Below are 25,924 nucleotides of genomic sequence, written 5' to 3'. Positions count from 1 at the left end.
GAAACAAAGGTTGCAGCAGGCATTCAGAATGCAATCTAGGGCTACCAGGTCATCTATGACGAAAATAAAAGAGCTACTACTAGACATCACTGAACTGTTTTTTTCAAGATGGTAGATAGAATTGAATCCAGCAAGGAACCAGAATCTGTGCCATCAACGTCAGGCGTGAGTGAAATTATAGCTTCCCCTCCATCTCCTACTGCTGACGATCCTTCAGCTCTACCATCTCCCACCTCCAGGCAGTAACTCTTGCCTGTTCACTCGATGCCAGCCCCTGTATGCCAGCTGTTGTACTGTACTCCTGTACTTTTCAAGGTACTGAGCTGTAAGATTAAAAATGTTTATTTTTTATTTTTTTATTTGTTTTTTTATGTATTATTTGTGTGAAAAGTATTATAAACCTATTACAGTGCAATACTATATAGCTGATTGTGTTAGTTAAGTACCTAGGCTAACTTGGGTGGACTTATGAACACACTCTCAGAGTGGAATTCATTTGTATGTAGGGGACTTACTGTACATGCTGTTTTGTATCAGGTACTGGGCCTGGCACTCTGTTACACAAACTCATTTGATCCACCCAACTAATTCATAAGGCAGCCATTATTTTCCTCCAATTTAAAGATGAGGTAATAAGACTTTATTTAGCACTGGCCATTTGATGAGGTAAAAATTCTTTTTCCCTTTAAAAAATCACATAACTGCAACTCTTGGTGGTTGGATGACTTGCAAAAGGTCACTCTGATACCAATTATACAGTCAGGATATAAAGCCCACTTCTGTTGGCTTTGTGAAGCAAAGTTATTTTCTTCTACCTCTAAAAATGATGATTTCTTGCCCAAAGTTAGTAAGATACCAGCTGGTGGACCCAGCACTATATAATTTTAAGGCATTATAATTGTTATATTTCAAATTATTTACCTAGCTTTCTCTTTGCAAAGAGAATAATGAAGCTCATCCATCCAAGAACCAAGTCCTTACCTGCACTGTCGGCTTCCTGGGTTTCCAAGTGTTGCCAGGTTTCAAGCTGCTGTCCTCGAGGGTACCATGCTGGGGATTATGACAGCAAGCTGAACACCGGATGCACTGGTGATGGTGGCACCGGCAATTGTAGCAGTTTGGAATCATATTTCTCTTTCGCAAAGCAGGACAGATTTCCCCAGAACAATAAATGCAAGGGTCATGGACTACAGCTCCCTGGACATTGCAGGAGTAAGAGCACGTCCTGTGGTAATCAAAATCACCACAGTGTAGTGGCTTACAGCACATGGATTGTTCTAGACCTTTGCTTGCATAACATTCTGTGTAAGTGGGAGTTTCTGACTGAAGGGGTGATATGGAATGATATGATTGGTCTGTGGCATGATAGGGTTGGTCTGTGGAGTGATATGATTGGTCTATGGGATGGCGCCTCAATTCTCTATAGCTGGAGCTCATTGGCTGAAAGCTTTGGTCAATAGGTTTTGGTCTCTGGGTAAAAGTCTTGTTATGAGTGGTTAAACCTGGCAAATGAGATGTAGATAAGGATTTGCTACTCTCTTCAAAGAACTTTCTTCTGTCTGCAAAGGGCAAGAGGATGGCTTCCTCCCCAGCTTGGACAGTAGACACTTTCAATTCCTTGTCACCTGGGTTGGAAGGGCCTTCCATGGCTAGTGCCACATGTGGCTGCAGGTTGTGCTCTGGTGACCATCTCCAGTGACCTCCACAGACTCCATGGTGAACGTTTGTTTTTTCAGAGTCTGACGAGGATGGGTCAGATGCTTTCCACCAGGTGTTTGGGCTCAAAGAGGACTGGCCAGATCTCTGGCCAGGACTCACTCGTCCCTCCAAGCCAATCCTAGATTCTTGACCCTCAGGGGCTTGACTGAGGCACTCTGAAGACCTAGCCCTGAGTATCATGCTCTTGTTGAAGAGCTTGTCTCTGGGGCTTGGTGGTTTTTTATATGAAGATAGAAGGGCTGAGTTAGAGGAAGGAAGTGGAGGACTTTCCAGGGTCTCCTCGGTCTCTTCCACTGGCTCCTTGGTGTAACACAGCTGTGACAAGGGACTCTTGCCTTTCTGGAGCTGGGCCTTCCTCCTCTGAATTTCATTACGTAGATTGGTAGCAAAACGTTCGCTCTTCCGCCGGTTTTGGATCGAGCGGCCCCGGAACCCTCCATTTCGCTTACTGCCCACCCGGCCACACTCCTTGGGCTCACTGTCCCCTTCCTCAGTTGCCTCTGTGCTGCCAGCTACTTTAGAGGTTGAAGAACAGTCCCTGGTTTGTTGAGCAAGGGAGCCAGAGGACTGCTGGCTGACCAGTTCACTATCAGCTCTGCTTGCTCTGTTTGGATCCTGGAAGCCTTTTTCTGGATGGTGTCCGTCAGCCTCTCCATGTGGGGAACTGCTTGGGCTCTGATGACCTGAACCCAGAGGTCTATCATCCACTGGCTTGGTCTTTCTGTCTTTGCTCGGCTGGTCCTGGGTTCCTCCTGCAGGGGCACATGGGCTTTTCTTGCTTGTGTGGCTACTGTGCATGTGCAAAGGGGATACGGTCCACTCCTGCCCATCCTGCCCAGCTTGGAGCTCTGTCCCCCTGCTGTCCCTAGTATCAAGGTGCACACGCTGCAAGTGGGACACCAGCAGCTGTTCAGGGGCACTATGGCGATGCCCTGTGGGTCCTGTGAGGTGTGGAGAGCTGCCAAAAGAAGAAGTCTTAGCTAGCTCTGCTGAAGCCTGGTTGAGTGGGCTGGAACCTATGCTGGAAGTTTTGTCACATGCTTTTGGGACTCCAACAGCTTTGGCTGAGGCCTCCATCGGTAGATTCTCAGAGCCCTTCTGGTTAGATTCAGGAGGTTGGCTGAGCTCACAGTTCTGATGGCCTTCATTTGTCACTTGGTCTTGCCCGCTGAGGCAGCAGAACCTATTAGGGTTCCTTGGGGATAGCATGGTGTCCAAACTAGGTTTCTCCTTCTGTTGCAAGGAATCTATAAGCTCAGAAGCCCTGCACTGCTCTCCATTGAAGAGTTGGGCTCTGGAGGCCTGAAGACTGTCTCGCCTCACTGGAGGTTGAGGGGGACCCCTGGCAGCCTTGGCAGGCTCTGAGTGGGAGACCTCCTGAGGACAGGATGACATCTGGGAGCTAGCAGTCAGGTGACCCCCACTGGTGCGCCAGCCACCTCCTGAGGTCTCGACCACATTAGGGTGACTATTAGGGGCTTTAGTTGGCCCTGGGCCTTGCATGATACAGTCCACAGAGGCTGGCTCCTCTGGCCTGAGGGAAAGGGCACAGTCAGAGGCATTTGAGCTGGCTGAGAAGGAGCTATAGGCTGAATCACGCTGGTTGGGGTATGTGCTCTGGTCAATGGGCAAAAGATGGCCCTCATAGGTGGCTTGGCCTGGTTGCTCCAGGCTCTCCATACTGCCAATGGAGCTGCTTTTCTCAGTGCTGCAGTGCCGGGAGAGTGGACACCACTGCACACACACGTCACTGCAAGACACAGGACACACCGGTTAGTTAGCCACGTCACCAGATTACTTCCCCACCTTGGCCATCCCTGCCACAGGAGAAGGCAAGGCAACCCAGAGGCACCCATGCCACAAAGGAGAGGGAGATACGGCAAAAGAGGAAGGAAGGGAAATGGGAAGAGAAGGACGCTGGGGATGCCACAGAAATGTGGTAAAATGGGAGGCAAGACGATACGTGGAGGAAGAATAGGGCAAGATCCAAAGACTAACAGTGCAAGAACTCACTAGGGGTAGTCCTCTGTTTCTCTGCCTTAAGTGAGTCTAGAATTGCTTCTGGCCTGTTGCTGTCTCCTGGGAGCCAGCTCTCGGCTCTCTGCTTGGAGAAACAAGCACTGACGATTAGCATTTGAGAGGGGCCCTAAAGGGCTAATTTAATTTCAGTCAGCCTATTTTGTAAATCAGTGGTTCTCAAATTTGATCATGCATCAGAATCATCCAGAGGGTTCAAAGAAACACAAGTGACTAGGCCTCATGCCCAGAGTTTTAGGTCTGGGTGGATCCTGAGAATTTTTACTTCTGACAGTTTTCTGGGTGATGCTACAGCTGTTGGTTCAGGGACCACACTTTCGAGAACTACTGGTGTCAAGCAAGCCCTACAAAGGGAAGTGATTGTGAGGGAGTAATTTTCTCAAGATTACCCAGCTCTCGTTCACAGCCCACACAGGGCCACAGTTTTAGCATTCCCCTGTTCTTTTCTTGATAATAGTATTCCTCACTGTTTACCAAGGACCTATGATGTGCCAGACACTTTCTAATGTCTCGTTTCAAACTGAAGGGGAGAGATTATTATCTCCACTTGACAAGTGAGAAAACCAAAGCTTAGAGGGGGAAAGTAAAATGACAAGCTCATACAGCTGCTAAAGAAGCAGAGCTGGATTTTGAACCCGGGCCTCTGTGAGTCTAATGTCCTGGCTCTTCTGCTACACTGTCTGTTAAATGGAAATGATAGTGGTATCTGTACCAGAGGGTTGCTTTGCGGGTGATATCAGATAATAAAAGTGAAGCTCTAGGCGCCTAGTGAGGGTTCAACACCTGGTTGAGAGTAGCACCTCTCTTGATTGTTGTTTTCATGAGTATTGTTATCAGCATCCCCTCTACTATGACTATTGACATTATAGTGGCCCCTGCCCACCCAGGCTGCCCTCTTCCCCCACAGCAAAGCCAAACTTGGGAGACCAATGACGGTACTAGGATCAAACACAATCTTGAATTTTAAGTACCATTTCCCACACACAAAGCCAAACTGAGCCAAGTCATGCCAGTAACTCCCTGTCACTAGAACCCCAGAGGTTGCAGGTGGCTCAGAAAGGCCATAGTTCTGAACGCCAGAGCTGAGCAGTGGCAGGCACCCACAAGATCCTCCAGGTTAGCCTCTTCTAATTCTTTCTCACCGCCTTGCCCCTTAGCCACTCCGCTTACTTGACCTCTGGGCTAAGAATCCATCAATTCCTTGTTGGCAGGGAGATTTGCTATCCACCCCACCACCCTTCCTGCTGAAAACAGCCACACCCCCATTTAAACAGAAGCCAAGCTCAGAATGTGTTTCTGTGTATCCTTTCAGAACAAAACTGCCCCTGCCTCTGCCCTGAGCCCCTGGCTTCCGATATCATATAAAGATACCTAAGCTAAACTCAACCCTTAGCTTCCCTGAGCCTCATTAACAGAAATTCCTTCTCGGCAGTAAGATCTTGCTGTGGAAGGGAAAAGGCAGCTTAAGCTAGCAGCTTTGCTGGCTCTGGGCTTGCTTAAAAAGTTCTCTGCATTTGCTGGGTAGCTCCCTAAATTGAGAGATCCTTATTGCAGGTGGACCCTGTTATTCAGGGAGGTCCCCATTCTGAAGGCTTTGGTTGTGTGACAGAGTTGGATGAGAAACACTAGATGAGGTCACTGTGAGTCACTATAGCTAGAGAAGAGGACCAGAATCCAGTCACGGGGTCACTGACAACAGAGACTAGGATGATGGGGGAGCCAGGGAAAGAGATTGCAAAGGAAATAAGGTGAAGAACAGGAAAGAGAGGTGTCTTCAAGCCATGTGAAATATTTCAAGGAAACATTTTCTAAAAGGAAAGGGACTGTCCCAAAGTCACAGAGAGTTAGCAATAGCTGACGACCGGAAGCCAGGCCCTCTGGACTGCCCCACCCCCCTTCATTTTCCCGGATAGCACTCTGGGCTCTATAGCCTCCAACGGGGACTAGAGCACTCCTGCGTGGCCGGGTGGTCTAGCCTCCAGCCTGTCTTGAAGGGAAGGTTCCAGACTCACCTTGTGTTACAGCCGGAATGCCAGGACAAGCTGAAGGCTTCAGAAGGGAAATGCATGGTGGTGGCCGCTTCAGGGCATCCCTCCAGCAGCTTGGCCACATGCCATGAGTGCGGCCTACTGACAGGGGCGTTTCTCCTACAGCAAAAAAGCACAGGAAGTCAACTTAGGGAACCAGAGCTGAAATCACTTCCCAGGCAGCTTCCGCCCCCACCCCCTCTTTCCCTTAAATGAAGTAGCACATCTTGCAAGGAACTGGTGTAGAAATCTTAGCAGCTACCCCCTCAGCTCCCAGAACTCAAATCTCCTTCACCCCAAAGACAATCCGTGGACATTCAGAATTTGAGAGTCATAGGGCTCTTTTGGTCATGGGTATATCCCAAGCATGTACAGCAATGCCAGACACATAGTAGATGCTCAATAAATATTTGTGGAATATGTGAGTACTGTTGCTCAATGAACAGTGTGCCCACTCTAAGTTTTCTCTGAAAAAAAAAAAATAAATGTAGCCAATCTTCCCATTTTTCTCTAAGAAAGGAATAGGTAAATCATTGAGAAGCTTGAACAAGTCAACACCAACTGACTGCCAATTCTCCAGTTTTGGGCTCATTCAATTTGATAAACATTTGTTGTCTGTGTACTGTGTACCATCTGTGCATACCTCTTGGGATACAGAGATCAATCAAGCATAGGCTTTGTTCCTGAGAACTTACTGGTAAAGGCACTGAGAGAGGGAAGGACAAGATGGCCACAGAGGTGAGGCTGCTAAGTCTGTAGGTAGAGGTTTGGCAAGAAACCCCCATTTCAGCCAGGGAGAATAGGACAACGTGATAGATGGCATGGTACTAGGCTAACAGGGAAGACTGGCTTTCAGGGCAGGGGTGAATAAAGAGAAACAGGTCTGAGGCCAAGGCCCTGGATGCAACCACAGTACCTGTCCAGTGCGGGAGGCTGCAGCCACAGCTCTTGCACTGACAGGCTTCTTCAGGACCCGTCCCTGTGCTCTGGTATATTTCACATGAATAGAAGTCACCCTTGCTAGTGGGGAAGAACAAGAGTGGGGCACAGGTAGTGCCAGAGGATAAAGAGAAGATTGATATGAGAGAGGGAGAGAGAGAGGGAGAGAAAGTGGGGAGGACAAGAATAAGAGAGGGGGGGAAAGGAAGAGGGCAGGGGGAAGAAGAGAGAGAGAGGGAAGGAAGGAGAGGGAAGGGGAAGGGAGAAGAGAGGAGAGGACAGAGTAGGAGAGGTGAGGAGAGGAGAAGAAACAAGAAGAGAAAGACAGATATCAGATGGGCCAGGTAAATAACAGATAAGAGGGAAGAGATGGTACAGATATAAACAAATGACAGAAATGGAGAAGTCTGAGAAAGAGTACAGGGAACTATACAGGGAGAAATGGATGACAGAGAACAAGATGACAGAGTAAGAGAAACAGATGATAAATAAAGGAGAGGACAGAAAGATAAACAGATGATAGTTTATTTACTAATTTTTTCATTCAATTACTGTGGCAGGTTCCATACTAGACAGTGAGGAAGCAGAGTTGACTAAGATAAGGCCCCTGGTTTTCAACATGCTTGTTATAGAGTGGGATAAATCAGCTCTCTACCTCCCAGGAGCAGCAGTAGAGAGACTAGAGCTGAATCCATATTCGCAGGGAATGCCCCTTATCCTGGCAGAAATACAGAAAATCCCAGCAAGGCAGAGCTCTAGAGGGCTAAGGCCTGAAAAAGTAGTCCTGAGGAAAATGGCCTTGCTGGGGAAAACATGTGTTGAGTGGTAACAGGCCAGACACAGAGAAGGAGATATAAAAGGAAGGGCAGTGGAAGATGCTCGCCAAAGGTCAGGAACCAGAGCCACAGATCAGCTGTGGCAGTGAAAATTTATGGGAAGGAGAGGAAGTGAGGGCCACATATTTAACCACTGTTCTATTATGGATTTCAGAGTGCCAGCAGGGAGGCTGAAGGCACTAGAAGACCTTGGGGAAGGTGTCTGCTCCAGAGTTTCACACACAAAACCATGTTGCTAGAAATCTCTCCAGTGGCTGTTACCCAGGAGCCATCCATTAACAACTATTTATAAAGCATCTCGTAGAAGTACTATGTACGAGTAGATGCTACGTACCATGTGTATCTAACTATGTAGCACAGTTCCAGGCACTGAGGATACAGTGGAGATCTGGGCACCTCTCTTATTTGGGGCTCTTCTTCCATATCCAGCATTTTTGAAGTTCTGAGTCCAGGGTTTAAAATGTGGGCAATCAGCCTTGATACCACCTTTTTTCCAACCATCCAATCCCTTATAAAGTTCTACTGAAGCTTCTTTTACAATATCTCTTTGGCTTGGCCTCTTTCTCTCTCTCCCCACACCCATACCATTCTCACTGAGACTATTCTACATAACCATACTTCTCCACAGAACCTGTCACCCACAGCTCCTGTTCTAGTCCAGGCCTTTAACATTTTGCAACCAAAATACTGTGTTAGTCTGGCAGCCAGTCTCACCTGGTTTTACCTCCAGTCGCTGCTTTTAGATCATATGTCAAATACCAATTGGATTGTGGTACTCTACTATTCAAGAATCTTCACCAGTTGGACCTGACTTTCAAAGCCCTTTCTAAGCTATCTTTACCCACCCAACCTAACCTCTCATGTCTCTGCTCCAATCACACTCTGCAACCAGCTTTGTGCCTTTGCTTTTGGTTTTCTAGTAGCATCTAACACAAGCCCTGGAATTGGACATTGATTAAAATCCCAGCTCCACCACTTACAAGCTCTGCTTCTCAGAGGTCTAGCTGCCATGACAGTAAGATGGTGATGATAGTACCTAATTAATAGGGTTGTAATGTTCAAATGATACAGTGCTTGTCAACTGCCTAGAACAGAGTTTCAGTTATGACTGTGACTGTTCCCTCTGCCTGGAATGCCCCCTCCCATTTTGGTACTCTAAGTCCCACCTGTTCTTCAAGGTACTACTCAAGTAATGTCTACTCCATGGAGCTTGTCCTTAGTAATCTAGTCCCCACAATTTAGCCCATCAAAAATAATGTTTGATATTGATCATCATCATTTCATGTACATTACTCTCATCCTATGAACTATATCAAGCCCAAAGGTGATAAGACAAAGACAAATGAGTCAGATCTACTAGGTTCATAGCCTAACTCTACCACTTTGGATGTGTGATTCTGTGTTAGTCACTTAACCCATCTGAGCTTCGGTTTTATTATCAGAAAAAACAAAAAACAAAAAACAATAATCCTTACCTGGTTATGTTACTATGGGGATGAGGCAGAACACTGTCAAAGTTTCTGGGACACATACTGATGTATAGCATATGGTCAATAAGGAGAGGGTACTGTAATAAGAGTTGTCGGCTCAGACTTAGCCTTCTTGATAGTTCAAGAATCCTTCCACCCAGATTTACCCATCCACTGTCAGGGTTCCACTAGCATCACCCTTGCCATACTTTGAAAGGTAGCTTACAAAGCCTCCTACTCTCTCTAGGGTTTCTCCAGGAGTAGGAAACAACCTTAAAGGAGATAGAAGCAAGAAAGTGGAGGCTTTGAGAACACTGAGAGAAAAGCACAAGCTACAGAGAGGAAAACCCCAGTGCAAGAACTGCAGTCAGAACAGGAGCCTTCTAATCCTAGATTGGGAAAGGAAAGGACACCATCTATAGGGTCTAATACTTGGTCTATTATTATTCCTAAAGAGCCCTAGATTTGGATTGAGTTCACACTCATATTCTAATCCTAGCTGTGTGACTGGAGGCACAGTCATTCTCTGAGTTGTAATTCTTTACCGGTAAAATGGAGACAATCAACAAATCTTACTCATGATTTAAAGTCTGGATTAAATGCAGTCCCACGTGTGAAATCACTCCACATAGTGCCTAATATACTATTAACTTAAAAAAAAATAACAGGGACAATTTACTGGACACTTAAGATGTACCTGGCACTGAGCACTTTACATGCATTAGCTGATTCAATCCTCACTCCAACCTTATCAGTAAGCACCATTATTATGCCCTTCATGGGATGCAGAAACAGAGACACAGAGAGCTGAACTGCTTTGCCAAGAACACACAGCTAGTAACCAGGAATTGAGAATGAGGCTCTGGTCCTCCAACACTTGTTAGGGTACCACATGCCCCTACCTCCCCAAAGAGGGATCTATCTCAAAGAGCTTATATACCTGAGCCTTCTCCTAGGTATTCCCTCAAGAAGCAGTCAGAAAAGGAAAGTCTCGGTAGTCCTAAAGTTTAAACCATTCCCTCCTTAGGCAGTGGGGAAAGAGGATGAGAAGAAATAAGCAAAGAGGTAAAAGAAGATGCCAACCACCAATCTAGCTATAGAGGCAACAGTCTCCTACCCTTTCTCCCAAGGCACTATTATTAAACACACTATCATTCACTGGGGCTTCCCAGGTGGTACAGTGGTAAAGAATTTGCCTGCCAGCGCAGGAGATGCAGGAGACATGGGTTAGATCCCTGGGTCACGAAGATCCTCTGGAGTAGGAAATGGCAACCTACTTCGGTATTTTTGCCTGGAAATTCCATGGACAGAGGAGCCTGGCAGGCTATTGTCCATGGGATTGCAGAGTAGGACATGACTGAGCACACACACACACACACACATCATTCATTACCCCAAATTCCTTTCTTAGGAAGGAAAAAGAAAGGGATATTGAAGAAAGAAAGCAGAAGGGGGAAGAAGGGTAACAGCCATGATGGCCATGGCTACCAGTAGTACCTACCATGGAAGTTGTCCAGGATGGGGAGATAGCTTAGGAGAGGGCTAGGTATCCAGCCAGCTCAGACGGTCCTCAAAACCCCTCCAGCCAGCCCCTGGGGCTTCTTTCTGCAGGCTGGATCCTCCCTTAGTTGAGACTCATTTGCCTTCCTTTAAAACCTCGTGAGAGAAGGGGCCATCAGCCCAAGTCCCTGAGTGTGCTCCAAGGGGCTCAGGCACAGTCAGGTCCCAATTCCAAAAACAGAAAGGAGTAGCACCGAAGGCAAGGTATGGCCATCAGCCTGGTTGGGCCTAGAGGAGGCCACCACCTTAGGGAATGAGGGCCAATGTCAAGAGCTGGATAGGAGTGAAGACGCTGCTCCAGAAAGTAGCCAGCACCCTGGTGGCAAAGGGAAGGATGAAAGGCAGTTCCAGCAGCACAAACAGCCCTCCTGTTCCCTACTCCAGCCTCCTCTGAGCTCTGGCCCACCCCCTTACATAGCTCAGAGGCCAATAAGGAAGCTGGGCCCCCAGCCACTGCTAGAACTCAGGAAAGGAGCAAGGAAATGATGTTTGGGAAAGATAAAGTGGGTGTCTAAAAATTTTTTTTTAAATACACGCAAGTGAGAGAGAAAAATACCCCAGACACATACACTTAAAAGAATTCCTGTGCTTCCTGGACTGAGTTGACTCCACCCAGCCATCTCCGCAGGTCCTCTGAGCCCCAGAAAAGGAAAACCCAGATCAGCCAGGCCCAGCAGCCTCCAGGTCCAGCCAAGAAAGTAGCACTACAGCTGGTTTTACGTAGCTGGGGGCAAGGAACCTAGAGATCTCCCAGAATGAATATCCTGTTGAGACAGAAAGATTCACAAACCGTTCTGGACCGTATTTTCAGAGTCTGCCCATCCTATGGGCATCTGAGCAGACCCAGAGGAAACTGCATTTCACACCAGAGACTCTAACTCCATAACAGTGCTGCTTGGAGTCAGCATCCCTGCCTCTGCCATGACTTTACTCTGACCTCTGGCAATTTACTCCCCCTGTCTGGGCTTCTGTTTCCTCTCTGCAAAATAAAACATTAAAGCCCATTGTCACAAACAACCTCTCCAACTATATGGCACACTCTGAGGCAACAGTCCCCAGCCCCAGGCTGAGGGTCCACATGATGTCTCACTGACCTATGCAACAGCCAGGACCCAGAGAAGCCCCACAGAAGTTTATTACATACCCTAAGCCCAAGCTCAAGCATCAGAATTTAATTCTTCTTGGGGATTCAGAGTTGGGATTTTTCCCTTCATAATACTCCAGGATCTCCAGGCCAGTTTCCTTTGGCCTCTGGTCTCAATTTCAGCCATTTCTGGCCTGAGAGAGCTTATGTGAGCTTCCTCAGACCAAGAAATATCCAAGGGCCCTTCCTCTCTGGGGAAACCATGCCAAGTGGCCCCTTACCTGCTCTGCCCTCTGGACCTCCTGGGGAAGTTTGAAAGGAATTTTGTTTACATGTGCCTATAAAAGGCAGGTGCCATCCAAGTAAGCCCACAGACCCTCCTCTGGTAATCAGAAGTCCTGTAAGGTGGGAGTTTGGGGATTTAGTATGCCTGCAGATCTGGGTTGAAGATTCAGCTTTTACACACTAATTGTTTGGTTTTGGGCATGTCACAGAGACTCAATTTCCTCATCTTCAATGTATGCCTGGCACACAAAAGGCATTCAGTAAATGATATCCATTATTAATATCATCCTTGACCCAAAATAATAATGGATAAGGTACTATTAGTGGCAAGAAAAAGAATTTCTTCAAGCCAAATGAAGAGGAATGCAAGAGGACTAATTAAGAGAAGGTTCAAAAATCAAGGCTAACTCTCTAGAGTAGCACTTCTCAAACTTCAGTGGCCAGACTAATCACCTGGCCATCTTGAATCAGATTTTGATTCAGTAGATCTAGAGTAGGCTCCAGATTCTGACTTTCTAAGAAGCTCTAGAGTGATGGTGATGTTGGTGGTATAATAACCACATTCTGACAATACACTAGGGAATACAGTACCTTTAGCAATAGCACAACACTAGGGAATAACCCCTGCTCTGAAACAGCATCAGAATAAATAGTCACTTCTAATCCCATTACTCAGGCCTGGGTACCTAGCCTTCCCAAATCTGGTCACCAAGTGCCTTTCTCCTTCCACTCTGTAACTCAGTCCATAAAAATGCTTCCCTGACCCCCATTTCCTAATGAAATAAAGAATAACAAATGTGATAGCAGCCTGGCCCTGTCAGTGGTCAGATGGGTTGAGGAAGTTTTGACTAGAGGTGCAAGCATGTTTTGGGGATTGCCTTAGGTAGGGAGGCAGGATGGGAGTATGAGAGTTGGGAAGTCACCAGAAGAGGTGATATGATGGACAGATGGACACAGGCAGTATATACTCAAGAAATCCTTGTGGAGAGGATAATAAGAGAGGAATTTCAGCAGTTTGGCCAGTTTAGGATTTAGAAAGGAGAGACTGGGATGTGGGGTTGGGATAAAGGGGGTAACTTCTCACTTAGCAGAGCTAAGTTCCAGACAACATGAGCAAGCATCACCTCCTCTGTTCAGGGGAAGGTAAAGATGACTGTATCTTTTCCAAGCACTCAGAGGATAAGAACCTGGCCTGGAGCAAGGAGGGTGGGCACATGCAGGTGGAAATGACAGATCTGTCAGAAAGGCTCCCTTGTAAAGGCTGTTGTGAGAGGTGAGGGGAGGGAAGTGGACCAATTTTAGAAGGAGTCACTCTCTAGCTGCTCTAGAGGGCTGCCACCCCAATACCTTCCAACACAACTACTGGTCTCCGAGCCTAGCTCTCAGCAGACCCCTCAAGAACTACTTGGAGGGAGGAAGGCAGGGGGTAAGCAAAAAGAGAACCCTGGCTCTGATCCAACCCAGGGCAAGAAGGAAAATACAGCCCCTGTTGCTTGGGGTTATGCTTAGCCTGAGGTCTGGGTCATAACCTACCACAGGTTCTTTCCTCTTCTGAAAGTGTTTAGATAAGGAGAAGCACAAAGTGGTGTCCTTGATTAGCTCTGTTGACTTTCTATGGCTCTTCCAGCCTCCTCCGCCCCTCCCAGCACATTCTACCTGCCCCACATGAAGGAATTCAAACTCATTCTGGCCTGCTCAGCAGGAAGGGAAGCCTGTTTTGTCCACAGCCAGTGGACAAAACAATGCATGGCTTGTTTATCTGGCAGAAGGAGGCAAAAGCCGCTTGATCACCATGAAGGGATACAGATCTCTGAAGGCCTCCTCACAACCTCACACTGTTAGCTGGATGACCCTGCTGATCTGGAGACCTTCCTTATACAGACCCAACCAAGGACGAACATGTATATGTATGTAAATGTGTGAAAGTGTATGTATGGGTAAGTATGCATGTATGCATGTGCATGTATGGGTAAGTATGTGTATATCTATGTATATGTGTGTATATATACATATGTATGAGTTTAAAGAGAACTTTAAGACAAGACCTTTCTTGTCAGTTGGGAAGCTATAATTTTGGTCATCTGAGATATAGGTACTTTATGTAGAGGGGACTTTTGGTACCCAGTTCTGCCCTTCCACCTTCCCCACTTCTTCTACTTCCCCTCCCCTCTTGGAATAGCCAGGTCAAGTTCTTTCATAGAAATCTGCTGAATCCCCTGCCTCTCTACCCTCTACCTCAGGATACATTCAAGGCTAAAAAGAAGCCCAGGGTAGTGAATAAGAAAGGAAGGGAATGCTGGGTTGGGAGTAAAGACTCCCTCAAATGCTGTGATGTGTGTCAAGGGGTGTCTTTTGGCTTTCCAAGTATGAAAGTAAAGAGTAATACCCTCATTTGGTTAGGGCCTTTACACTTGACTTTGCGCTTTCATTTCTCCATTTTTTCACATTAGAATCTTTAAAACATGGGGACACCTATTTTTCTAAAGGAGGTTGGAGGGAGGCAACCATATGAAAGAAGTGGGAGAGCTCTGCAAATATTAGGGGCTAGAAAAATGCTTAGTAGTTTAGAAACACAGTACTTAGAATTCTCTTTCAGACTTGGCTGTGAAACATATTCTAGTTTACATATCTATGTAGAGGCAGATAAAACATACCCATCATAGACTGTTTCTTGTCAATGATCCCAAAGGCAAGGAGGTGGATGGTGCATATTTCGCAGCTTCTAGGAGCAAGGGGAGCAAGTCAAGAATCTGAATAATGAAAGAGAGTTTTTTTCTCTTCCCTGTACATATAAAAGCTAAGGGTGTAACACCAGAGGGCTGAGGGCGCCTTCATATGAGCACACAGGGAAAATGACGACAGGTTCACAGAATAGCATCTGTTGAGTCAGCTTCTGCTATGATGCCCAATTTCCTAAACCAACACCCAGAGTGATAAAGAAGGTGGAGGATGTTTGTCCTCCAGCCTTAGTTTCTATCAGTAATACCACAGCATCCCTTGGGAATGAATGCAGGAATAATACAAGATTTCCTTTCTTTTCATTTTAAGCCAAATATCTCCAACTCAGTATTGGAGTACCAATTTTCAGGAAAATGATGAACTCCACAAAGATTTTGCCCAAAGTCAAGTCTCAAAACCCTTTAGAATTGCTTCTGGCCACTCCCTAAATCATCTCCACTACTAAATGCATGAAGCCCAAAGACAATGTCCAGTAGCAGTGAGAACCTCAATAGAACCAAGAGAACCTACTCATTCTCCTTTGAGCAAACATGACAATGAGAATCAGTGCTCAGCAGAGCTGGAACATGGTGAGCAAGGTAGAGAGTACAGGGACATGAGGCTGGGGAAGTGCGAAGGCCAGATCACAGAGTTTTCAAGGTCAAGGTAGGAAGTTTGGGTTTTATTTCCAATGTAGTGGGAAATACGCTACTGGAGATTGTTAAGAAGGTGACAATGATCTAAGTTTTATAAAGATCTCACTAGGCTGATAGATTTAGGCAGGGCAAGAGTAGAAGTGAGGGAACCAGTTTAAAAAGGCTTTTATAGGTAAGAGATAATGGTGATTTGTTCTAGGGAAGAAGTAGTAGGGGTAGAGAAGAGAGGTTTGATTACAGATATCTTGGAGGTAGAGTTGACAATATTCATTGATGGATTGGATGTGGAGAGTGAGGGATAAAGAAGAAGTCATGCCATCAGAGTTGCCTGGCATCTGTAACTTCTTAGCACAGAATTCATTCCCGAAACTGAGTCATTAGTAGTTCTTAAAAAAAAAGTTAGCAGTCTTTATCATTCTTTTATTCAAGCATTTATGGAACTCCTATCTACATTTAAGGTGCTTGGAGAGGTACTATGAAACATGCCAAAATGAAGAAGATATGATTCCTGTGCTCAAGAAATTTATAGTGTGGTAGGGGGGGTCAATATGGGGCTTCCCTGGTGGCTCAGACAGTAAAGAACCTGCCTGTAATTCAGGAGACATGGGTTCAATCCTTGGGTTGGGAAGATTCCCTGGAGAAGGAAATGCCAACCCACTCCAGTATTCTTGCCTGGAGAATCCTGTGGACGGAGGAGCCTGGTGGGCTATAGTCCAGGGGGTTGCAACAGTTGGATATGACTTAGCAACTAAACCATCATCACCAGGGAATGAATAAAAATACCTATGTAACTATTCTATATACTAACAATAAAACACTCAGAAAGAGAAATTAAGGAATCAATCCCATTTACCATTGCAACAAAAAGAATTAAATATCTAGGAATAAACTTACTTAAGGAGACAAAAGAACTGTACACAGAAAATTATAAGACACTGATGAAAGAAAGCAAAGATGACAAAAACAGATGGAGAGATATTCCATGTTCCTGGGTAGAAAGAATCAATATTGTGAAAATGACTATACTACCAAACACAGTCTACAGATTCAATGTGATCCCTATCAAATTACCAATGGCATTTTTCACAGAGGTAGAACAAAAAATTTCACAATTCTTATGGAAACACGAAAGACCCCGAATAGCCAAAGCAGTCTTGAAAAAGAAGAATGGAGCTGGAAGAATCAACCTTTCTGAGTTCATATTATACTACAAAGCTACAGTCATCAAGACAATATGGACTGGCACAAAAACAGAAATATAGACCAATGGAACAAGATAGAAAGCCCAGAAATAAACCCATGCACCTATGGGTACCTTATTTTTGACAAAGGAGGCAAGAATATACAATGGGGCAAAGACAGCCTCTCCCATAAATGGTGCTGGGAAAACTGGACAGTTGCATGTAAAAGAATGAAATTAGAACACCTCCTAACACCATACACAAAGATAAACTCAAAATGGATTAAAGACCTAAATGTAAGACCAGAAACTATAAAACTCTTAGAGGAAAACACAGGCAGAACAGTCGATGACATAAATCAAAGCAAGATCCTCTATGACAAACCTCCTAGTGTAATGGAAATAAAAACAAAAGTAAACAAGTGGGACCTGATTAAACTTAAAAGCTTTTGCACAGCAAAGGAAACTATAAGCACAGTGAAAAGACAACCCTTGGAATGGGAGAAAATAATAGCAAATGAAACAACTGACAAAGGATTAATTTCCAAAATATATAAGCAGCTCATACAACTCAATATCAGAAAAACAAACAACCCAATCAAAAAGTGAAAAAAAGACCTAAACAGATATTTCTCCAAAGAAGAAATCAGATGTCTAACACATGAAAAGCTGCTCAACATCACTCATTATTAGAGAAATGCAAATCAAAACTACAATGAGATATCACCTCACACTGGTCAGAATGGCCCTCATCAAAAAGTCTACAAACAATAAATTCTGGAGAGGGTGTGGAGAAAAGGGAATGCTCTTGCACTATTGGTGGGAATGTAAATTGATAGAGCCACCATGGAAAAAGGTATGGAGATTGCTTAAAAAACTAGGAATAAAACCACAATATGACCCAGCAATCCCACTCCTATGCATATACCCTAAGGAAACAAAAACTGAAAGAGACACATGTATCCCATTGTTCACTGCAGCACTATTTACAATAGCTAGAACATGGAAGCAACCTAGATGTCCATCAACATATGAATGGATAAATAAGTTGTGGTACATATATACAATGGAATATTACTCAGCCATAAAAAGGAACACATTTGAGTCCATTCTAATGAGGTGGATGAACCAGAACCTATCATACAGAGTGAAGTGACTAAGAAAGAGAAGGATAAATACTATATTCTAACACATATATATGGACTCTAGAAAAATGGTACTGAAGAATTTATTTACAGGGCAACAATGGAGAAACAGACATAGAGAATAGACTTATGGACAAGGGGAGAGGGGAGGAGAGGGTGAGATGTATGGAAAGAATAACATGGAAACTTACATTACCATATGTAAAATAGCCAACAGGAATTTGCTGTATGGCTCAGGAAATTCAAACGGGCTCTGTTTGAATTTATCAACCTAGAGGGGTGGGATGGGGAGGGAGATGGGAGGGAATTTCAAAAGGGAGGGGATATATGTATACCTATGGCTGATTCATGTTGAGGTTTGACAGAAAACAGCAAAAATCTGTAAAGCAATTATCCTTCAATAAAAAAATAAATTAATTAAAAAAAATCGATGTAACTAAACAGAGTAGAATATCGTGTCATAAAGGAAATGCTAACAAAATGAGAGTGTAAAAAAAGAACAAGGGTTTTACTTTACTGGGGACTATATTCAATATGTTATATAACCTATAATGGAAAATAATTTTTAGAAAGAATATTATATATCTTTATATATCTCCAAATCACTTTGCTGTACACCTGAAACTAACATGATATATTGTAAATCAACTATACTTCAATAAAAATTTAAAACCATTCATGTAATAAAAACATTATTAAGCAAGTTTTCTTATTTTTTTTGTTGAAAATGCTATAAAATTGGTGGTGTCTAAAACCAGACAGTCACGGAGGAAACAAAGGAGAAAGCACAGATAGTTGAATCAAGGAAGATTTTGCAGAGCCTCTAATTTTGAAAACTCAGGATAATTTCAACAGGAGGAGACTGGGAAAGAGGTCATGCGAGGTGTTTTGTAAAAACAAGAGTGGGAAGAGCAGGAATATACTGAAGGAAGAACATAGAGTTTTTCTAAGGCATACAGGAAATAAAATTAGAATGATGCAACAACATGGTGAGCCTTAAGTGTTTATCCTAACATTTACTTTACCAACAGGCAAGACAGAGGCTTTGGAGGTTCCAGAATAGGATGAAAGAGATGGTAAAAGCAGTATGTTAGGAAGGTTATTCTCATAGCCACATGTAGGATGAATTATGTGGATAAATACTGAAAGAATAGTGAAGTGAGTAGGCTAGTGCCATAGACTTAATAAAAGGTAGAACTGGAGAGGTGACAGTGAGAGTGGAGCAGAATGAAAGGATGTGAGAAAGGACATAAGAGACAGAATCAAGAAACTTGGATTACTAATTAAATATGGAGGAAAGAGAAGTTAAGACGGCCATGAAACAGCTAGCGGTATCACTATCTAGATTGGGAAGTTGAGAACCAGAGACACGAGTTCGACTTTAGACATGAGCATGTTTGATATGCTGTCTAATGTAGATAGTCATGCCCCACAAGCAGCCTGATATCTGGGCTGTAGTGCTAGAAAGAGGTTAGGGTAGGGTATGGACATGTGGTCATTATCCACAGAGAGGGGGCAGCCGAGTGCATGTGGCTGCCCACAGTATATGCATGCAAAGGAAATAGAGTGGATGACATATCTCTACAGAACAGCTAAAGAGGAAGAAGAGCTAATCAAAAAGACAAAACAATAAAATGCAATTTTCAATGATATTGGCAATATATTTTTAAAAACTGTCAGCAAAGTTGCAGGTAAAGAAGTATTCTTATAAACTGCTGGATGGGAATGGATTGGGTATACATTTGCCTCAAGGAAACTTGCCATATGTTATCAAGAGACATAAAAATGTTCCTACTGTGTTTGCTTTAGCTGACGTATACTAAAATCAGAACAATATAGAGAAGATCAGCATGGCTGTCCCACAGGGATGACAGCAAATTTGTGAAGCACTGCATATTTTTTTCTAGAATTAGAGAGTGGTGGTGGCTATACAACCTTGTGAACATACTAAAACCCACTTAATTCCACACTTGAAAGTAATTAATTTTATGGTTGGTAGATTATATTTGTTTTTAAAAATGTTTGATGTATGAGGCAGGGCACCCAAAGCCGGAGTTCTGTGACAACCTAGAGGGATGGCGTGGGGAGGGAGGTGTGAGGAGGTTCAGGAAGAAGGGGACATGTGTATGCCTATGGCTGAGTCATACTGATGTATGGCAAAAACCATCACAATACTGCAAAATAATTGTCCTTCAATTAAAATAAATAAATAAAATTTAAAAAATGTTCCTACCCTTTAATCTAATCTTTCCATTCCAAGGATTCTATCCTAAGAGAGCAATTAGAAATAAATATATTGATTTATGTACATGAAGTGTCAACAGCTGCAGGGTTATTTATAATGTAAAATTAGGAATATCCTAACTGTTCTAACAGGAAAAGGAGTACATCAAGGCTGTATATTGTCACCCTGCTTATTCAACTTATATGCAGAGTACATCATGAGAAACGCTGGGCTGGAAGAAGCACAAGCTGGAATCAAGATTGCCGGGAGAAATATCAATAACCTCAGATATTCAGATGCTGCTGCTGCTAAGTCACTTCAGTCGTGTCCGACCCTGTGTGACCCCATAGACGGCAGCCCACCAGGCTCTCCTGCCCCTGGGATTCTCCAGGCAAGAACACTGGAGTGGGTTGCCATTTCCTTCTCCAACGCATGAAAGTGAAAAAGTGAAAGTGAAGTCGCTCAGTCGTGTCTGACTCTTAGCAACCCCATGGACTGCAGCCCACCAGGCTCCTCCATCCATGGGATTTTCCAGGCAAGAGTGCTGGAGTGGGGTGCCATTGCCTTCTCCAAGATATGCAGATGACACCACCCTTATGGCAGAAAGTGAAGAGGAACTAAAAAGCCTCTTGATGAAAGTGAAAGAGGAGAGTGAAAAAGTTGACTTAAAGCTCAACATTCAGAAAACTAAGATCATGACATCTGGTCCCATCACTTCATGGCAAATAGATGGGGAAACAGTGGAAACAGTGTCAGACTTTATTTTGGGGGGCTCCAAACTCACTGCAGATGGTGACTGCAGCCATGAAATTAAAAGACACTTACTCCTTGGAAGGAAAGTTATGACCAACCTAGACAGCATATTTAAAAGCAGAGACATTATTTTTCCAACAAAGTTCCATCTAGTCAAGGCTATGGTTTTTCCAGTAGTCATGTATGGATGTGAGAGTTGGACTGTGAAGAAAGCTGAGCGCCGAAGAATTGATGCTTTTGAACTGTGGTGTTGGAGAAGACTCTTGAGAGTCCCTTGGACTGCAAGGAGATCCAACCAGTCCATTCTGAAGGAGATCAGCCCTGGGTGTTCTTTGGAAGTAATGATGCTAAAGCTGAAACTCCAGTACTTTGGCCACCTCATGCGAAGAGTTGACTCATTGGAAAAGACTCTGATGCTGGGAGGGATTGGGGGCAGGAGGAGAAGGGGACGACAGAGGATGAGATGGCTGGATGGCATCACTGACTCGATGGATGTGAGTCTGAGTGAACTCCAGGAGTTGGTGATGAACAGGGAGGCCTAGCATGCTGCGATTCATGGGGTCACAAAGAGTCGGACACGACTGAGTGACTGAACTGAACTGAACTGTTCAAAATTTTGGAAGTTAGGTGAAGTACTGTGTATCTACATGAAGGAACAATAGTCTACCATAGTTGTGTTGTTCTTTAGTTGCTCAGTCGTGTCTGACTCTTTGTGACCCCATCAACTGTAGCCCACCAGGCTCCTCTGTCCATGGGATTCTCAAGGCAAGAATATTGGAATGGGTTGCCATTTCCTTCTCCAGAGGATCTTCCCAATCCAGGTATAGAACCTGCATCTCCTGCATTGCAGCCAGATTCTTTTCTTCTTTGTTAATTTGAGAAACGTTTTTATACCCCTTTGAGTATATGATTGAACTTTTAATTTCAAACACTTACCCAGAATAGAACTATAGAAAGTGAAATATTTAAATGTGCTTCTGTTTCCCTAAATTTTCTTACATAAATAAGACATTATTTATTCATTCAATAAATATTTATAGGCTGCCAACCATATTCCAGCCATTCTTTTAGAATGTCTTTATTCATGTACAAAACAAAAGTTATTTTGAGGACTTCTGTATATTGCATATCTCTGTTTCTATTTCTCTATATCAGTGTCTCTAACTCCATCTCTATCTCTGTCTCCATGTCTGTTCCTATTGGTGCATATCTTTTTTTAAGTTAATTTATTTTAATTGGAGGATAATTACTTTACAATATTGGGATGGTTTTTGCCATATATCAACATGAATCAGCCACAGGTGCACATGTGCCCCTCCATCCTGAAACATCGCCCCCACCACCACCTCCCTCCCCACTCCATCCCTCTGGGTTGTCCCAGAGCACCGGCTCTGAGTGCCCTGCTTCATGCATCAAACTTGCACTGGTCATCTATTTTACATATGGTTATATACATGTTAAAATGCTATTCTCTCAAATCATCACACCCACACCTTCTCCCACAGAGTCAAAAAGCCTGTTCTTTACATCTGTGTCTCTTTTGCTGCCTTGCATATAGGGTTATCATTACTGTTTTTCTAAATTCTATATATATATGTTAATATACAGTATTGGTGTTTCTCTTTCTGACTTACTTCAATCTGTATAATAGGTTCCAGTTTCATCCAAATCATTAGAACTGACTCAGATGTGTTCCTTTTCCTAGCTGAGTAACATTCCATTGTGTATATGTACCACAACTTCCTTATCCATTAATCTGCTGATGGACATCTAGGTTGCTTTCATGTCCTAGCTATTGTAAGCAGTGCTTCAATGAACATTGGGGTACATGTATCTCTTTCAATTCTGGTTTACTCACTGTGTATGCCCAGCAGCGGGACTGCTGGGTCATATGGCAGTTCTATTTCCAGTTTTTTTTTTAAAGGAATCTCCACACGGTTCTCCATAGTGGCTGCACCAGTATGCATTCCCACCAACAGTGTAAGAAGGTTCCCTTTTCTCCAAACCCTCTCCAGTATTTATTGTTTGTAGACTTTTTGATGGTGGCCATTCTGACCTGCGTGAAATGATACCTCATTGTGGTTTTGATTTACATTTCTCTAATAATGAGTGATGTTGAGCATCTTTTCATGTGTTTATTAGCCATCTGTATGTCTTCTTAGGAGAAATGTCTGTTTAGTTCTTTTGCCCACTTTTTGATTGGGTTGGTTGTTTTTCTGGTATTGAGCTGCATGAGTTGCTTGTATATTTTGGAGATTAATTCTTTGTCAATTATTTTGTTTGCTATTGTTTTCTCCCATTCTGAAGGCTGCCTTTTCACCTTGCTTATAGCTTTCTTCATTGTGCAAAAGTTTTTAAGTTTAATTAGGTACCATTTGTTTATTTTTATTTCTTTTACTCTGGGAAGTGGGTCATAGAGGATCTTGCTGTGATTTATGTCAGAGAGTGTTCTGCCTATGTTTTCTTCTAAGAGTTTTATAGTTTCTGGCCTTACATTTAGATCTTTAATCCATTTTGAGTTTATTTTTGTGTAGTATACTCATTTTCACTATATTGATTTTTCCAGTCCATGAACATGGTATATTTCTCCATCTATTTGTGTCATCTTTGATTTCTTTCATCAGTGTTTTATAGTTTTATATCTATGGTTCCTTTGTTTCTTTAGGTAAATTTATTCCTAAGTATTTTATTCTTTTCATTGCAATGGTGAATGGGATTGTTTCCCCAGGACAAGATGGCTTCAGAGGTGGATTCTTCCAAAAATTTAGAGAAGAGCCACACCTATCCTACTCAAACTCTTACAGAAAAGTGCAGAGGAAGGCAAACTCCCAAACTCATTCTATAAGTCCACCATCACCCTCATACCAAAACCAGACAAAGATGGCACAAAAAAAGAAAACAACAGGCCAATATCACTGATGAACATGGATGCAAAAATCCTCAACAAAATTATAGCAAACAGAATCCAACAACATATTTAAAAGATTTTACATCATGACCAAGTGGGCTTTATTCCAGGGATGCAAGGATTCTTCAATATTCAAAAATCAATCAGTGTGATAACCATATTAATAAACTGAAAGATTAAAAACATATGATATTCTCAATAGATGCAGACAACCTTTGACAAAATTCAATACCCATTTATGATAAAAACTCTCCAGGAAGCAGGCATAGAAGGAACATACTTCAACATAATAAAAGCTATAAACGACAAACCCACAGCAAACATTATCCACAGTGGTGAAAAACTGAAAGCATTTCCTATAAAATCAGGAACAAGACAAGTGTGCCCACTCTCACTGCTACTATTGAACATAGTTTTGGAAGTCCTAGCCACAGGAATCAGAGAAGAAAAAGAAATAAAGGGAATCTAGATTGGAAAAGAAGAAGTAAAACTCTCACTGTTTGCAGATGACATGGTCCTCTACATAGGAAACCCTAAAGATAACACCAGAAAATTATTAGAGCTAATCAATGAATGTAGAGTTCCAAAGGATACCAAGGAGGGATGAGAAAGCCTTCCTCAGTGATCAATGCAAAGAAATAGAGGAAAACAATAGGATGGGAAAGACTAGAGATCTCTTCAAGAAAATTAGAGATACCAAGGGAACATTTCATGCAAAGATGGGCACAATAAAGGACAGAAAGAGTACGGCTCTAACAAGAGGACAGAAAGAGTACGGCTCTAACAGAGGCAGAACAAATTAAGAAAAGGTGGCTAGAACACACAGAAGAATTATACAAAGATGATTTTAATGACCTAGATAACCGAGATGATGTGATCATTCACCTAGAGCCAGATATCCTGGAGAGCGAAGTCAAGTGCACCTTAGGAAGCATTACTATGAACAAAGCTAGTGGAGGTGACAGAATTCCAGCTGAAATATTTCAAATCCTAAAAGATGAAGCTGTGAAAGTGCTGCACTCAATATGCCAGCAAATTTGGAAAACTCAGCAGTGGCCACAGGACTGAAAAAATGTCAGTTTTCATTCCAATCCCAAAGAAAGGCAATGCCAAAGAATGTTCAAACTACTACACAATCATATTCATCTCACATACTAGCAAAGTAATGCTGAAAATTCTCCAAACCAGGCTTCAACAGTATGTGAATAAAGAACTTCCAGATGCTCAGGCTGGATTTAAAAAAGGCAGAGGAACCAGAGATCAAATTGCCAACATTTGCTGGATCATTGAAAAAGCAAGAGAGTTCCAGAAAAACATCTATTTCTGCTTTACTGACCACGCCAAAGCCTTGGACTGTGTGGATCACAACAAACTGGAAAATTCTTAAAGAGATGAGAATACCAGATCACCTTATATGCTTCCTGAGAAATCTGTATGCAGGTCAAGAAGCAACAGTTAGAACCGACATGGAACAAGAGACTGGTTCCAAATCAAGAAAGGAGTATGTCAAGGCTGTATATTGTCACCTTGCTTATTTAACTTATATGTAGAGTACCTCATGCCAAATGCTGTATTGAATGAAGCACAAGCTGGAATCAAGATTACTGGGAGAAATATAAATAACCTTAGATACGCAGATGATACCACCCTTATGGAAGAAAGTGAAGAGGAACTGAAGAGCCTCTTGATGAAAGTGAAAGAGGTGAGTGAAAAAGCTAGCTTAAAACTCAACATTCAAAAAACCAAGATCATGGCATCTGGTCCCATCACTTCATGGGAAATAGATTTGGAAACAATGGAAACAGTGACAGATTTTATTTTGGGGAGCTCCAAAAGCACTGCAGATGGTGACTGCAGCCTTGAAATTAAAAGATACTTGCTCCTTGGAAGAAAAGCTCTGATAAACTTAGATGCATATTAAAAAGCAGAGAAATTACTTTGCTGACAAAGGTCCGTCTAGTCAAAGCTATGGTTTTTCCAGTAATCACATATGGATGTGAAAGTTGGACCATAAAGAAAGCTGAGCACCAAAGAATTGATGCTTTTGAACTGTGGTGTTGGAAAAGACTCTGGAGAGTCCCTTGGACTGCAGTCAATCCTAAAGGAAATCAGTCCTGAATATTTATTGAAAGGACTGATATTGAAGCTGAAGCTCCAATACTTTGGCCACCTAATGTGAAGCACTGACTGATTGGAAAAGACCCTGATTCTGGGAAAGACTGAAGGCAGAAGGAGAAGGGGACAACAGAGGATGAGATGGTTGGATGGCATCACTGACTCAATGGACATGAGTTTGAGCAAGTTCTGGGAGTTGGTGATGGACAGTGAGGCCTGGCATGCTGCAGTCCATGGGGTTGCAAAGAGTCAGACACAACTGAGTAACT

General features: G+C 43.3%; 1 protein-coding gene and 1 non-coding gene across 2 annotated transcripts in view; one reads left to right on the top strand and one right to left on the bottom strand.

Annotated features, from left to right (window-relative positions):
- SHROOM4 (shroom family member 4) overlaps nucleotides 1-25,924 on the bottom strand; it is a 268,987-nt gene that overhangs the window by 45,649 nt on the left and 197,414 nt on the right. The window contains 2 exon segments of the mRNA XM_086388761.1: nucleotides 982-3,469; nucleotides 5,769-5,903. Of these exon segments, the coding sequence (XP_086244887.1) occupies nucleotides 982-3,469; nucleotides 5,769-5,903 (2,623 nt within the window).
- LOC147340380 (U6 spliceosomal RNA) lies at nucleotides 19,454-19,556 on the top strand. The gene has a single exon (XR_015159967.1). It is a non-coding gene; the product is annotated as a U6 spliceosomal RNA (small nuclear RNA).

This window comes from Bos grunniens, chromosome X, assembly GCF_055505025.1.
Source record: "Bos grunniens cultivar Pamir isolate PY7600 chromosome X, Bosgru_T2T1.0, whole genome shotgun sequence".
Lineage (NCBI taxonomy): Eukaryota > Metazoa > Chordata > Mammalia > Artiodactyla > Bovidae > Bos > Bos grunniens.
This window is presented reverse-complemented; position numbering and strand designations above follow the sequence as displayed.